This window comes from Cydia fagiglandana, chromosome Z, assembly GCF_963556715.1.
Source record: "Cydia fagiglandana chromosome Z, ilCydFagi1.1, whole genome shotgun sequence".
Lineage (NCBI taxonomy): Eukaryota > Metazoa > Arthropoda > Insecta > Lepidoptera > Tortricidae > Cydia > Cydia fagiglandana.
The window spans coordinates 8,227,516-8,244,824 of record NC_085959.1 but is presented as its reverse complement, the minus strand read 5'-3'; the positions used below and the strand labels follow the sequence as shown (position 1 = coordinate 8,244,824).

General features: G+C 37.8%; 1 protein-coding gene across 1 annotated transcript; it reads right to left on the bottom strand.

Moving 5' to 3' along the window:
- Positions 1–8,962: 8,962 nt before the first annotated feature.
- LOC134679285 (uncharacterized) lies at positions 8,963–12,467 on the bottom strand. The gene has a single exon (XM_063538183.1). It carries the CDS (start codon positions 12,465–12,467, stop codon positions 9,216–9,218), a length of 3,252 nt encoding a protein of 1,083 aa, XP_063394253.1. The 3' UTR covers positions 8,963–9,215.
- Between the last annotated feature and the right edge of the window lie 4,842 nt (positions 12,468–17,309).

Genomic DNA, 17,309 nt, shown 5'->3' with positions numbered 1-17,309 from the left:
ATAAGTGCATTCCCGTAGCCAAGGAGGTTTTGAGATTATACTTAAGCAACTTTTAGTATGAGACCAACCCCGAAATCGCGAAAAAAAATGTATGCTCCCATAGAAAACGGACGAGCCAAAATGTATGAAACAGCCAAATTTTTCTTCGAGATTTCGGGGTTGCACGTTGGCAACGGGAATACACTTTTTTTTTGGCCATCCTGTATAGTGCTTTTTAAAACACGTAGCAATAGTAACCTAATCAATCAGTACTACAAGTAGCTAGAGATGCACCGGATATTCGGTTACTATCCGGTATACGGCCTATCCGGCCATGATTTTAATATCCGGCCGGATACCGGATAGTAACATCGCTTGATTTCAGAGTAAACTAATTGGATTTAAGAAACAGTCTTGGTCATAATCGTACTTGTTTATTATTTTAAAACAGTTTAAACATTCCACTGACTTGCACGCGCACTCATTTCGCACCTAGAAATGTGTGCGCGCAAACGTTCACTAGGATACAGGTCAAACCTGCAGAATGCGCACCTGTAAAACCGAAATGTAGGTATAGTTCCGCTGGCGGCTGGAATATTCGGCGGCCGGATACCGGATATTCAGCCGATGGTCAGGCCGAATATCCGGTATCCGGCCAAACTACTATCCGTTGCATCTCTAACAAGTACCATTGCGGCTGTGTGCCAGATACAGCCTAGTCGCATTTTTTATCTTCAGTCCGACTCACGTATGAAGCTAAAGGCACGCCTCTTCGGGACGCTATACGGGCCTTCGGCCTTATGCAGATATCGGCCTAGGGCCTTCGCAATAGCTGTCTACATCACGTTTCACTTAAACCATTGCGGCTGTGTCCCTAAAAAAACGTAACTGCTTTTTTGTTCTTAAATCCGACTCACGCTTGACTCTAGACTTCTAATAGGTTTTCCTGTCATCTTTAGGTAAAGGACTATTTTGTGTATTTTGTTCAGAATTTTAGACCCAGTAGTTTCGGAGATAGAGGGGGGGGAATGGTCATTTTTTGTCTATTTTCTTGAATAACTTCTAAACTTTTTATTGTAAATTTATAAGAAAAATATATTTGAGATCCTCACAATGAGCTCTTTCGTTTGATATGTAACACGATATTGTTTTCAAAACTTTGTTTTTTAATTTTATCGTTTACCCCCCAAAAGTAGCCCCTATGTTTAAAATTCATTTGTTTACGTTACATATCCGTCTTTGGGTCACAGACTTCCATATGTGTACCAAATTTCAACTTAATTGGTCCGGTAGTTTCGGAGCAAATTGGCTGTGACAGACGGACAGACGGACAGACAGACGCACGAGTGATCCTATAAGGGTTCCGTTTTTTCCTTTTGAGGTACGGAACCCTAAAAAATAGTATAAGTAGTAAAAATGTACAAAAAAAGCATTGAATGTTATCTAAATGTTAAAAAACTAGTCGTAAAGGTATTTCTCCCCGAGGTCCCTATATTATATAAATTGACGTGCAAATAAATCAATTTAAAAAAATATAAAAAAGATCTAGTCGATTTCTAATCGAATTTTAATGCTCGGTATAATAAATGTAGGTTAGTTTATAAATTATACTTATATTAAGTATTTTAATCATGTTAATTGTCTCTGAATAGCGCATATTTTGTTACAATTAAGCAACAAATTATTTATTAGCGATTAGTTTTTTTAGATTTATTGGGATAACTTACCGTAAGATGTATAAAAGACATTAATTATCTTTTCATTTTATTTATTTATATATTTATTAGTCAAATAAGTAACACAGCATTACAGTTAAACCAAGGCACTGTGAAACTCCAAAATAAAATACAATATAAAGAAACTACATATAAAAACCAAAGACAAATTAAACATTAGATTTGGGCGACGACGTAACAGCGTCAAATATCATTTTAGGTTGCTACGGATTATTATACATAATTATTTATATCTCCTTGGATTTCACGGATCATACATCCCGGTCTTTTGATAGACTTGAGTGGTAATATATATGATTTATATCCAACACGTAGAGGCCCCTTGGAGAGCTTTAATGCCATGTTACATTGTCATTATCATTATGCATATTGTTAGGACTTGGTTAGGACGATCTGTCGAGCAGCCTCTATAGACATCGCATAATACTGAACAACTACTTAGGTACTTGATGTTTCTGGTCCCAATGTTTTAAGTCTATCAAACCAATGCATAATAATTTTTGTAAATAAAAAAATCCTGTGCTATATGAAAAAAAAAACAATTATATGCCAAAAATGCATTACAGCATTACAGCTGATACTCTTCAAACTGCTGGATCGTTTTCTATGAAACATAGCTAAAACTACCGCAGGGAAACTGACTTTCACGTAAAAAAGCATCAAAATCGGTCCATCCGTTGGAGAGCTACGATGCCACAGACAGACAGACACAGACAGCCAGACATTGGCGTCAAAAATATACATCCCCCTTTTTGCGTCGGGGGTTAAAAAAACAAATTGGAGTCCAATTTAATTATTTCTAGTCGTTTTCTAATGCTCGATGAAATGTTGTTTACCTATTTTATTTTAAATAGGGTACATCGCCAATTATTAGCCAGTTTTCAATTACTGGCCACCTATACTAAAATGAATTCTGTGTATAGGTGAATAGAACTCATTTTTGTAAGAGGCGGCCAGTTATTGAACGAGTGGGTTGTGGATAAATTTCAGTTACTGGCCATTTTCCTTATACTGAAAATGAGTTTTATTTATCTGTAAATAGAATTCATTTTTGGAATAGGTGGCCAGTAATTGAAAACTGGCTAATAATTGGATTTTCGTACCTTATATACTAAAATGAACTTTGTTCACCTATAAATAGAAATCAAATTAAGTGGCCAGTAATTGGGGGGTGGCTAGTAATTGGCGATGTACCCTACATCGAATTAATTCATTTAATTTTGTTTTTGTTTTGTGTGAGCTCTTAAATTATCAATTTTATTTTTTTATATGTTTACATTTTCATTCGATTAAGGGTAACGCTAAGAATATACCTAAATAGAAATATTATGAACAAGTTAATTATTTAACTAGATATATATAAATACCATAGTGTAAACGTGTAAAATAGTTTTATTTTTTCTATAGTAGTCACATTTTAGACCCCCGAGTGTTGAAACGAGTTTTTGGCCGGCACGAGTAATCCCACTAATTTCAAAAAATCGATGTTGTTACATGACTATGCTTTGTTATAGGTGTGTGACCTCAACTCTGGTGCGATAACTTTTCATTTCAGTTTTTCCATAAAAATATTATTGTAAGGCCTGTGCACACCGAACGCGTGTGCGTAGACGTGCACGTACGTTGGACTTACTCATAAGGATTAGTAAGTTCCAACGCGTAGGTACACGTAGGGTAGGTATAATTTTTTTCGGGCTTCGTGGTTATAAGCCCGAAACCTCTGAAAAACTGACAGGAATGCATTTCTTAGCCACCGTGTATATTCAGATCAAAGGACCCATAAAAGCAATGCATAGAGCTATCTTTTCTGCGTTAAAGGGTCTCCACATTAAAGGCTGTGATAGACGGACAGACCAGGCAATGGTACGATAAAAAATCGCTTGTTGAAAAGTACAAGGTTCGTTTTATTTTAAGTGAATTAAATGTAGGCTGCTTATAATTACTATATACAGTAATTTACTGGAGAAAAACTAAATCAGTAATGCTTATTTTATTTATTAAGTATAGCTATTTCTATACTTTCTGACAACAAAAATAAATTTTCTATAAAACCGAACCGAATCTGGAAAGCACTACGGCACAGTCGCACAAAAAGGTTTCATTATAAAATAAAACAACTTGATGTTGTGCCTCAAAAAAAAACTCATGAATTATAGTGTTTGTTTTATAATTCTAAGCGGCTCGATCCAGAAACCTTCAGTGGGTAGGTATTAACTACTATACTTGGTCAAGCAAAACTTGTCAGTAGAAAAAGGCGCGAAATTCAAATTTTCTATGGGACGATAACCCTTCGCGCCTACATTTTTAGTGTTCCGTACAAAACTTTGTTTACGGAACACTTATGGGATCACTTCGGTCTTGCAAATCAGTTAAATACGTTTTTCTCAGAGACCGTTTGACATAGATACCTAAAATTTGGAACAGTTATAGCAATTACCACCACTCATATTGTGAATAAGTCAAAACTGCTTATTTCTTATTAAAGGGGGAAATTTAGGGGGTTGAGAGGGGTAGGCTGAAACTTTTTTCATTTGTAAGAATCGTGTGGGGTACCATTAGAAAGCTTGCAAAAAATTGAGTCGATGGACTGATTTTGACTTCATTTTAGACTGCAATAGTTTCGTCAAAAAATGCATTTAAAGTTGCAAGTTTTCATACAAAAATTTTCACCTCTGTCCTGGCGATTTTCGCGAAAACTATAGCTAACAGGCAGCTGACCAGTCAATACCCAACTTAAAGAAGCATGGAGACGGCGGGAAAATTATCAGCTTAACTTTATCTTTATTAGTTTTTCAACTGCAGCTTGACCTTTGGTTGCTTAGGGCTAGCTAACTGATGCTTACACTGGTCAATTCATATTAGGCGAGAAACATCCTTAGTTAAAACTTTGGCATTGAAATTTATGACTTATGTCTTTGACATAAAGTTTAATTCTGCTTGCTTATTTTTGTGGGATATTTAATTTTATCTTAATAGCCTACTATAAGTATGAGAGAGATCTACAAAATACGACCTTATTATATTGCAAATAAGTTTCAATTTCGAACGGGCTTTCCAAGCAATGGACTAGCATCTCAAAAATCTGAAAAATTCAAATTAAGAATTCCGTTCTTGACTGTCGTTGTGTTTTTTTTTTCCACAATAGGACACATAGAGTTAGTAAGGCGTATAGAGATAATAAAGTCATTTAATATTTATGAACAGCTTTGGCCTCATGTATAGATTTTATTGAGAGTATCTGATTCGTCGAAACAATATACACAATATTCCTTTTCATTAAGTACCATTACATTTCTGTATTAATTGTATAATTATAATATCTATTAATTATATTCAGTACTTATGTATATTTTTGAACGGATCGGTGAGCAACAAGATTCAGGGCTATAACCGCGAAAATAGAAGTTCGCAAATTGCGAGCATTTTTCTCTGTCACTCTAATTACGCCTTCATTGGAGTAAAAGAGAAAGATCCCCGCAAATTGCGAATTTCGGTTTACGCGGTAGCCCCTCAGTCCTGTTACGAGAAAATAATTTTGGAAGACATTAATAAATAGTACCTATATGACAGTTAAATATCACAGTTTTTTAGAAACAAAGGTAAAATTGACGAAATATTTAAAGTAAGCCGATCTTGTTTTTTAGCAGTTCTAAATAATATTAAAGTCTATATATATGGCATAGAACTAGAAACAAAATCAAATAAAAAATAATAATGAGTTCTAAATTCAAATTGAAGGAGTTATGTTACATTTTAAGGTATTATAGGCCAAGCGCGCACCACGATATAAATTTTTGCGACACGATTTTAGAATCGCGCTGTAATATATCGCAGAAAATTCACTGCGCGCACTGCGATGAAAATGAAAAAGTCGACCAGTCGCTTGTCATGAAACGTGTCTTTAATATGCGATTGCTGTATGACTGGTGATCCCCGTCTATTTCCATAATTAAATGGTCAACATCTAGCGTCTCATTTTGAGACTCCATTGGAGGTGCAGGTGCCGAGATGTTGGGGTTTGGAGAGCGAAATGCCGACTGAGGACCGGCCGGGGTGCGATTTTATTATCATAGTGCGCGCGGGGCCATACAACTCCGCATGCTGCAATTCACTTTGCGACAATCGCGTCGCGAACAATTGCGGAAAAATGTGTAAATCACAATTTAAAAATCGCTGCGATTTTTTTGTCGCATATGCGCGCACTAACATATAAACACATACGTTGCATTTCTGCGACAAAATTATCGCAGGACAAAAAATCGTGGTGCGCGCTTGGCCTTACTCTAAATTATTATAATACATCAAGCATTCGCGAGATGCTCGACTTCGGTATTCAAACACAAAGCAATAGTACAAGAATCTAACTAAATGCAAAGGCCGAAGGAGCGATTCGAAGATCCGAAGCGTCCGACAGACGCGCGCCTCCCGTAACTTTTCCAAGTATTTTTAAGTACAAGTGTCTAAGTCGCAAAATCCAAAGGCTGAAGTCGCATTGGGCCGAAAGTCCGAAGCATCCAGGAGGTCAGTTCTAAACACAGGTAATTAATACAAGTGTCTAAATGCGAAGGCCGGAGGCCGAGCTCCGCGTAGGGCCGAAGGCCCGACGCCTGCAAGATATCAGTGGTTAAACACAGAACTGACAGCCTGGACGCTTCGGGCCTTCGGCCCTACGCGGAGCTCGGCCTTCGGCCTTCGCATTTAGATACTTATACTATTGTTCTGTGTTTAAGTACTAACATCCTGGACGCTTCGGGCCTTCGGCCCTACGCGGAGCTCGGCCTTCGGCTTTCGCATTTAGACACTTGTACTATTGTTCTGTGTTAAAGCACTGACATCCTGGACGCTTCGGGCCTTCGGGCTACGCGGAGGTCGGCCTTTGGCCTTCACATTTAGACACTTGTACTATTGCTCTGTGCTAAAGCGATGACATTTTGCTAAAGCTCGGCCTTCGGCCTTCGCACTTAGACACTTTGTACTATTGTTCTGTGTGTGTAGTTGAATACGGTACCCTAAAAACAGGCAAACAACCTCTGTAAAATGTAACGATGCGAGCGGTACGGCTACCATCAGTTTGGCATTGACATAAACGCTACCGTGGGCGTGAACGTAATTTACTTTCTATGCATCTCGCTCGTACTGACATATTAGTGCGAAAGAGATATACCTATAGGAAGTAAATTACGTTCACGATATCGTTTATGTCAATGCCAAACTGATGGTAGCCGTACGGAACACTAAATGCCTCGAGCTATCTCGGACTTGGCCAAATTATTTTAATTTGCCGCCTTTTTCTACTGACAAGATTTGCTTGACCATCTATATATTCTCACGCGGAATTTAATTAGTTTAAAATTATTAGAATTATATTTTTATTAATATTAGGAGTTATAAATTTACGGGCTCATTATTTACAACATTTACAGGCTTCCTATACCTATTCTTATCATTGTTTTATTTACAATATTTTAAATTTTTCAGTCTCTTATAAATATTTCCGTCTGTATATCATCATCAATATTATTATAATAAATTAATATATTTTTATTAACTTTTATTTTTTACCAAAAAACTGACTACATACTGCCACATAGGGTAGCAAATGAAGCGAGTTGTTGTATGGAGACCCATGCATTAATTTCTAAGTCGATGAAATTTGCTTGGTTATTGTATAGTACCTATGCATCATATTTATATGCATGTAACATATAAATATCTAAAAAAAATACTCTCAATAAGTTAGGTATTTATACGTAAAAATACAAATCTGTTTATATATTGAACCGAATAATTCCTCCGTCCAAAATTAATTTTCCAAATAAGTTATTTGTATCAGTATCTGATACTAGAAAAAAATCTAAAAATTATGTCAAACATGAGAATATTTTTTTAGTATATGTAGAGCGAAATACTCTCAACTATGTTATTATTAAAGTTCGATATGTTAAATAATTTTTAATGCAATTAATAGTCGTTTGTGCCACTTTAGCAAAGAAAGGGAGAATGTTCACTGTATATTTTATTTATAATCGCAGCATTATTTTAATTTCGTCTTAAATGGCTTCAATTAAGCAATTTCGTATTTTTCAGAAACGATGATATAGGTACTCGTAATATTTAAGGTCGCCTCCATAAACTCGCGAACTAAATTGACATGAGTTTGACAAATAAAATGATACCAGGAATAGCAAAGAAAAAATAGTCACGGGTATATGTCGATAAAATGGTATCGATAAGTAGGCAAGTAAGTTTTTGCACTTACTACCCATGTCATTATTATAAAGGGATCAGAAACGATTTCGATTTGTATGAATGTGACGAGAAAAGTGGTTGATTGGATTGTAAGATTGTGACGTTACCGATCAAATCAGGAGGTGCCGATGCGAACTGACAAATTTCAATGTTATTATATAGGTTTGGGGGCAAGTTGTATATTTCAAGAGCTCGGTTGTCGCCATAAATCTAAAATTGGTGATTTTATTTTATTCATGTGGCCGGTAGATGACACAAATTAAATGAGAAATTAATCACATTGTACGAAAAATTTGACCGTTTTGACCGGCCTTTTCTTTGTATTTTGAGCCAAAATCACTGTTTCTATGTTATCACCTAACTTGTTACTCTAGCTGTAAGTTTTCCTAACAATTAAAACAAAATAAAATTGACGACCGGTCTGGCCTAGTGGGTAGTGACCCTGCCTGCGAAGCCGATGGTCCTGGGTTCGAATCCCAGTAAGGGCATTTATTTGTATGATGATACAGATATTTGTTCCTGAGTCATGGGTGTTTTCTATGTATTTAAGTATTTGTATATTATATATCGTTGTCTGAGTACCCATAACACAAGCCTTCTTGAGCTTACTGTGGGACTTAGTCAATTTGTGTAAGAATGTCCTATAATATTTATTTATTTATTTATAAAATATTTATTTAATTACAATATGTTTAAGTACATTACAATTACAATATCCTTGTATAAAATTGCACAATTTTCGAAATACCAAGTAACATTAATTTATTTTGTAAAATAACTTAAACATGCATTTTAACCGACAGCGCAACAGTAGCGCCACTAGCGGTTAATTATCGCGATATTCTCTAATTCAAACTTTTTGAAAATATCGATATGAACAGCACTGGCCAAACTGTGGTATCATTTGTGCACATTGACCTGTCAATTTAGTTCGCGAGATTTTGGAGGCAACTATAGGCATTAGATCATTTGAATGTGATTTAGATGTTGTAAGGTTTAAGACTCATTAAGGTGTTTGATGTTCTACGAAAAAAAAGCAAATAAGTAATTGTTACATCTTATACCTAATGCTCTTTCAACAACATATAGCATGTTTTTTTAGGATTCCGTACCCAAAGGCTAAAAACGGGACACTATTACTAAAAGATTCCAAATTTGAACTACGAGCGTTGCGAGTGGTTCGAAAAATGGAATCTTGAGTTGCATTGCATTATCTTTCATTCTTTTTTTTGTGTTTTTGCATCTGTATTATCAAACATTATTCTTGAGTTTATAAAACCTCTCCAGCACCTTTCTCGCAGGGGACAGATCCACTAAAGTCGAGGACTTGATCGTCAACAATTTTGAGTTCTGCATACTAGAACTGATCACTCTTTTCCTAATCCTCTTCGACCTGATGCCTCTCGACATCAATAACCTGGAGCATAGCACCCTTGGGCTCAACGTATCGGTTGAGGAAGACGTCAAGTAAGGCCTAGCACTGATGTTGGAGCCGTGTTTTGGAGAGCTGACGTAGCAAGGTTCACATTTAAACAAATTCACGTAATGGTCTTCGCAACTTTCGATAGCTGGCATTGACACGAGGTTACTAGAACTGCTATCTAGGTCTTCCTCCATCATACCTTGAGGTTCTTGAGCTGCCACGCTTTCTTTGCTTCTCGCTTTCTGCTTCTTTTTCGCTTTTTGTCTCGCTCTGGCTTTAGCTATCTCCGCTGCGCTCTCTGACCCGATTAGGTGGATATTCTGGTCTATATAATCGCATATAGCCTCCGCTTCTTCCTCAGGAGTTAGATGCCGGTCCCGATAATATCCGTACCCATGCTTAATGTCTTCTAAAGCTTCCACAAACATCCATCCTAAAGTTGCTATTATAAGCATCAAAGTTGTCACTAAAGCAATGACTGTCACAATGCTTGGAGATGAAAGTCTTTCTGGAACCTTTCCTAGGACGCCATATGTGACTATGTTTTGTGTCGATCGCTTGGTGTGCGAGCGGCATGTATAGAAACCTCTCAAGAGCTGCTCATTCTCGGCTGACGCTACAAGTCTTAGTACTCTACCGTCGTCAATAGACCGAGCTGTTTTAGTATTGATTTTATTGTGAATAATTGTGTCTAGGTACAGCCAGTGTGCTATATTAAGCGGCAAGCCCATTCGTGCGTGTAGACATGTCAGATTTAGCCGGTTGGAGAATCCCCAAGCGACTTCATGGTATAAGCCCGAGACGCTCGCAGTCCGTGAGGCCAGCTGCGCCCCCTCTCCCTTGCTTCTCTCCATACTAAGCTTGTGCAAATCTTGCATTTCCCCATTTACAACAATCAGAGCTACGATGCCTGAAAAAGATACGGCATCATTAACGACTGATTTGTATTCATAAGGTATGCTTCCTACAAAGAATTCGTCGTCGCAAAGGGGCAATGTTACATCTTCGCTTTGTTTGTTAAGGTCTTCTTCGGAATAATTTGCTGCTTCGGGAATTGGGCTTGTACTCGTCTCACTTTTTTTGAAAAAGCTTCCTAAATTACATGTTTCGACTTTCCTTTGAAATCTAATTTTCCTTTCTAAAACAGCGTATATGCGTTCACCAGCATTTATTGACGTTTCCACTGACGAAGTATATCTTTTCTTTATTACAATTATGTCCAGCCAGTCGTCAGGATAGTAATTCACAGATCCGGAGCTTTCTGTTAGAGACCCATATAAACTAACCTGTAACTTCAGTCTCATGTTCTGAAGAGATAAATGTAACCAGCTATTTATATCTCCATCTCGCAAGAAAACCAAAGTTCCTGAATCTCCTTTAGGTTTCACTGTTAGCTCCAACTGCCATGCAACCGGGTTTTCGAAACACGGCAGTCTCAAATAATAATCGGAATCAAGGGTCAGAAAACCTTCCTCGATGTTGCCTTGTTCAAAAACCACGTTACTAACCGAGACGGGATAAAAATCCGATCGAGAATGCTCGGGTCGACTCAAGCCCATCGGAATAAAATTCACTACGATTTCTTGAATTTCTCCATGTAATTTTTCACCTATAAAAATATTCATATTATCATTAGCTAACTCTGGGTAGCAAGGGAAAGTGCTTGTGATAGGATTATGAGCGTCATCCAGTCTTAACGATACCCCGTTGTTAGTTATAGTAACTAAGACGTTGTGCCAAACTGCCGGTTCTATAGTCGACGGGGAACATAATCTATGCAAGTTACATGTTTTCGTAAGTTCATTCACATCTAGACAAACTAGCCCCTTTTGAAGGCTTAGTCTCAGTAAAGGGTCCCGTACCTCGCCGCGTCGCACCAGAGTACCATAAGGGTACAGCGGTAAGAATCTTATGTATAAATGGAAAAAAGTTGAGCGTTTTTTCATGAAATTGTAGTTGAGGAAGGAGTCTCCGTTTAGGGCGGCGATGACATGTGTAAAAGTGGTGCAGGGTCTGAGGTGACAGGACTTTATGTCTGATTTGGGCCCTTGGCAAGGCGCGCCGCCGCCAGCGGGCACAGGCCGAGTGCACGTCCGGTAGCGGATCCGTCGGCCGGCGCCGCAGGTCCGCGAGCAAGGCCCCCAGATGCCCCAGCCGGACCACCCGCCGTCAAGCACACACTTCTCGTTATTACAGACTTGTAGTTCTTCATACTGTCCCTGGCACTGCGTTCCCCACGTACCGGCGATCTGCGGCCTGCTTTTCTCTTCGCAAATTCTTCGGCGTCTCCTCACCCCGGGCCCGCAGGTCTCCGAGCAGAGCGTCCACGACTGCCATTCTCCCCACAATGCGCCGACTTTGTACATGACGTGTGCCTCTATAGCGCACTGATCGCCTTCGCATTTCTGATACTCTAGAGGATAACCCGTGCATATGTGTCTCGCTGTCGAGGGTGGAGGAGAGTCGCAGCGTCGGAGCCTGTAGCGTTTGCCTTTCCCACATCGAGCATTGCACGAGGACCACTCGCCCCAAGCGCCCCATTCCCCGGTCACTAGACATCCCATATTGTGTTTGACGCATTGGAGAGCGTTCCACACGGCTTCCGGGTTTAGACCCCAAGTTTCGTCTTCTGCGAGGGCGGCCTCGATGGCTTCGTACGGGCAGTCCCTTTGCAAGCAACTTTCCATGATTGCGGGGACGACTTCAAGGTCACGCATGGCTTCGATGCGAGGCCAGTTGCCGTAAGCGAGGGCTCTGTAGTCATCCACGGTGCAATCGGTGAGAAAGCAGGATGCAGTTTCTTCGTCGTGGCCCAAACAAGGAGTGCCGTCGTTGGAGGGGGGCGGGTTGTCGCATTGCCTGGTGCGGGTCTGGACGCCCATGCCGTCGCAGGGACCGCGGCACGGGGACCAGGGCGACCAGCTCGACCAGCCTCCGTCCACGGGACAGTCCGCGTCTTTTACAATTCCTAATTGACACTCGATGAGCCACATTTCTTGCGGACGTTTGCTGTATGGTTTAGATGATGTCGTACACTTTGGATATATTAAGAGCAGAGAGAGCAATACGTTTTTAAGCATTCTTAATTTCTTTTTTAGGGAATATTACGCAAAGCTCTGCGTAGGTATCACCACTATAATAGCACATATGTAAACAAACCTCATTGACATCATCAATGACACATCAAGCGTCACTAGATAGTCACTAGGTTAATCACATGGTCTACCGTGAAACACGATAGTCGAAAGTTCGGTTTCTGCCTTTCAATCACTCTTGCTTATTCGATCGATAGAGAGGCAGATAAAGAAATTTCGATTTTCGCATTTCGCGGTAGACCACCTGTAAACAAACCGCCTTGGTGCATCAATGTCATAGTGAAAACTTATCAAAAAACTGTTTTAGGCCTATTATGTATAAGTTACTCTATGGTTTACTAAACAAATTAGTGCCTGGCGGCCTTAGCTGGCGGCAGAACATTGCAGCATTGCAGTGAGATGGCAGTAATACTCCTTACAAATGTCAAGGGGACGTGCGCGTTGGAGGGTCTGCCATCTTGTGACCTGAATCGGAAACATATGTGCACATGTACCAAAGAATATAATACTCACTAGGAGAAGAACGGTAACTCCATACAAAAAAATGTCCCCAACCGTTTATACGTTTATACTACTGGCGCCCTCAATGTGTACCAATGGAACTAAATTTGACAACCGGTTTAGCCTGGCGGATATTGGTATTATAGGTATATAGTAATTATGTTGATAAACATATTTGTTATCTTCATATCACGAAATATATGAAAGATGCAAATATTACCCCTTGTTTGTGGTATTATCTATTGATTTAAATAAAAGGCATATTTATGTTTATAACATTGTATTATGTTTTACATATAGAAATATACACTGAAAATTAAACCCTGACAACTTAATAAAAATAGACATTAATAAAGCGCATTCACAAAGTTTTCAGTATTATACAAATAACATTAGGCATGCCTACCTATTACACTTTACACACAGATACACTACACTTTACACACGGCATTTTACACAGATTTCTAACTTGTATTCATTCATACATTTCTTCACGGTTAATTAATACGCTTTCCAGATGCGTTATGACTCGGTTCCTTCTGAACCCACTAAAGCTGTATAAATTTCACTCTGGCTGCTTCAACAGCCGTTGCTCCGCATTTAGCATATTTTCTATGTGCATTGCTGTAATCTATGTAGGTACAGACTTACAGTCTTAAGTGGTTGTACCGCTACGTTGTATTTATTATTTACAGATTTAATAAATAAAATTTTCGTTATGAAATTTAACCACAGCAGTTGGACAGAGTCATTGACAAATATATTTTTTTATTATGGTGGGTAGACGTACCTACCCTCCATATATTTTATGAATATTGATAAAGACAGTTGGAAGCAAATATTAATTATAAAGCTTAATCGCGTGTAATTAAGTTTTAAGCGTTTTAAGTCCCGTTTTATGACAGCGTTTTACACAAAAATAAAACGCTAATTAAATAACTTACCCTATTCGGAACCTAATAATAATATTGAGAGTGGCAACACTGTTGTCGGTCGTATTGTCCTTTTCTAGCATATACGTCCCTCTCTCTCCCACACTCCCACCACAGCAGTTTGCTTTTTGGCGGTTGTCGCAAAAACAAATTTCCAACTCATTGTCTCAAAATTATACATATTTACACCAGGCAGGATTAAAACTTTAGGTTCCGAATAGGGTAAGTTATTTAATTAGCGTTTTATTTTTGTGTAAAACGCTGTCATTAAACAACTGTACCGCTATTCGGAACCTAATAATAATATTGAGACGTGTTTGTTATCGCCTGGTGGTGGGAAGACGCCAAGCCAATGTGATTATACATGTACTTATTAACTATGTATATGTAATATTATTATATTATGAGTGTTTAATTAATTATGCAGTACACCCTTTATTTTAACACCTGTGAGGAGAGAGGTATTTAGTAAAGCATACAATTTGATATTCCATTATATTATGATACTAACTTAACATTTTATATACGTACTTAATGTACTTATAAATGTTCAAAAAGAATAAGTGAGTCACCACAAGGGTGCTATACTTAATTACTTAAATGTATGTGAAAACTAGGTAAAAGAAGATGTGATAAGTCAGTCTACTCTTCAAGGAGCATACACATCTGTTATAAGGAGTAATGTACATAATTCAAGTATGAAAAGATAAAAATAATAAAGTACTAGAGTAGTTTTTATTTATAAGTCGCAATTATTATCAAATTTGATAATAATTATCTATAATAGTAAAGTAAGCAGTTGCAGGAATATAACAAGGACAGGACATTTCTTTTTTCCAGAATCCCTCGGGATTAAGTAGACGAATATTTTAATTATTCGTTATATATCACTATCACCACAAACAGAGTTAATAAAATTAGGTACTTATTGAAATGTCATAGGGAATCACTAAATTTATTTAATGACTGTAAGCCATATACTTGGTTATAGGTTATAGTTATAGCTATAAAATGCATTTAACCCTTTTAAACGCTTTACTAACGAGAACGCAAGTCAGTGTACATAAATAAACCTTGCTTAAAAGTGTGAAGGTTACTATGAGAGCTTAAGCCACAACACTCATGTGTTCACTGCGCTGTGGCACTAGTTATGACGCTTTGTGGTGTTTTTGTGTAGAATTGCTACAGAACTTTATCAATAATATTTGCAGAGTCATTCTAATTAAATTCATGTTTAGCTATCATAACCTTAATTTTACTCAAAAATTTGTATATATGTAGTAAGAGTAGTTTCTTAGTGGTTTACTTTATCTGGTGCCTACTGGTAGACATAAGCCTTTATTGGTTCTGACCGCTAAAGTGGCTAATTTTCTGTAAACTATTCATAGACATTGCTTAATTCTGAATATTCAGTTTTCTCTATTCAGTGTGTAAATTATAAGGAATCAGATACTTAATTCGAAACCCTAGCTCATCGCATAGGTGCTTTTAACCGAAATACAAATTTATGTGCTTATTTCGTGATTTTACATTATTTGCTGTGGGAAACCAGGGGGTTCCCTATTACCATTTGCCGGGCGCCTGTGGCCCCAAAGCCAACAGCGCAGAGGCCCTTTAAGAGGGAGCTATTTTATCCAATGCTAGAATCAACACTTTGTCGAATCTATTATATATTTAGGTATACTTATCCTCCTTATGAACTAAGGATAATTGTTACTTGTTTATATTCCAATAATAGCAAGATTGTAAATTATTTTATATTCTGAAATATAATATTACTTAATTTGGGCCAGTGTACTTTTGTATACTATATCTCTGGCCTACTACCTACTATAGGTTAGTCTAATAACATCCCGCCTCCTGAGAGGCAATATACAGAGTTCTTGGATATATATTCACGATATCGCTAAGTGTGTGGACCTAGTTTTCCGACACTTGACTGCATGAAATTATTGTGCACATTTTTTACAGGTCTCGAGCAAGAAGGGTACCTATATATAGGTTGAGGTCCTTAACTTGTGGATTTGGTAATAGGAGCAAGACACAGACGGGGTGTAAATTAATGATCCACCATGTTTCAAGAGATTCATGTGCATTGATGCCTTCAAGTTACACTGTACAGACAGACTATATAACTCTTTTGCAGAGTTTTGCCAACATATTATAATAAATGACTGCATTTGTTTGGGTGTACTTGTTCCATGACAAAAACATATTTATATATATTACAATGTATTTTTGAAAAGTACTCGCCTTTCAAAATAGCTTCGCCTTTTCGCAAGGCTTGCTGCTGTTTCACATTGTGCAAAGCAAACAGTATCGCAATGCTATAATTTTGTATAAATTGAGAACTAGAGGGTCATGCCCTAGACGTGACCGCCCAGAAGTTATACTAGAATCGTTCGTGCAAACCATTAAGTCACTGTTTATTAAAAACCTTATGACTGGGTACATTACATTCCACGGTGGGTACATTTGTTAAACGTATAGTATCAAACTATGACGAATAATGATAAGTGAATTAAGTGATAACAATATTTGGTCCGTGCATAGAAGCACGTGCCCTTGAGATTAGTGCATGGGTAGTTTAAAATAAACTTAATCTGTGCATAGGAGCACTTACGATCAAGGTGATTCGAATCCTCAAGGTTCACAAGGCAGACATAAGGGTGTAAAATAAAGCATTCATAAACGCCCAGTTTGGTCAGTTTTGTATATTTTTATTTCCAACATGCTTGTGCAGCACATGACAATTTTCCTATACCATGCCAGTCAGGGATATAATAATTAAATAGGTAACCTTGGTTATGTCGTGTACCTACATAGGTAGGTACTCGTAAAAATGTTAACTGAAAGACTAGTGCTCTCGAGGCAAATATAATTTATATTAATTTCGAGTCTGTCATAGCAGGCATAGACTTCAAAGGTTTTTAGATATTCATAGGGCCGCTAAACGGAACCCTTTGTACACCTTGAGCAGGCTGTTTGTGCTCTTGTAATTTTATTTTCACACCATGAGTGATATTAAACATAGCTTATTTCAGAATTGAACCGTAAGCTATGTTGTGTCGTGAGCTTAAGTGAGCCTGATTTAATTAGAGTCCACAGATTATCTGGACCTTGGAGGATTGACCACACCTTATTCTAAATATCAATATTCTGCCTGGGCTTATGGTCGAATTTAGGTGACTAAATATCTTAGTATTATCCATGCCACCCACGTTATGAGGCTTAGCGTCTCCAGACCACAATTTTATATTAGGGTGCAAAGATTTTTTCATCTTTAAAATAAAAATGAGTCGAGATAGGCCTGGAATCTTAGGTTATTTTATACCTATTATATTATAATTTTAGAGATGTTAATTAGTCCAATTTTGGGTTTAGCCAATAGGGT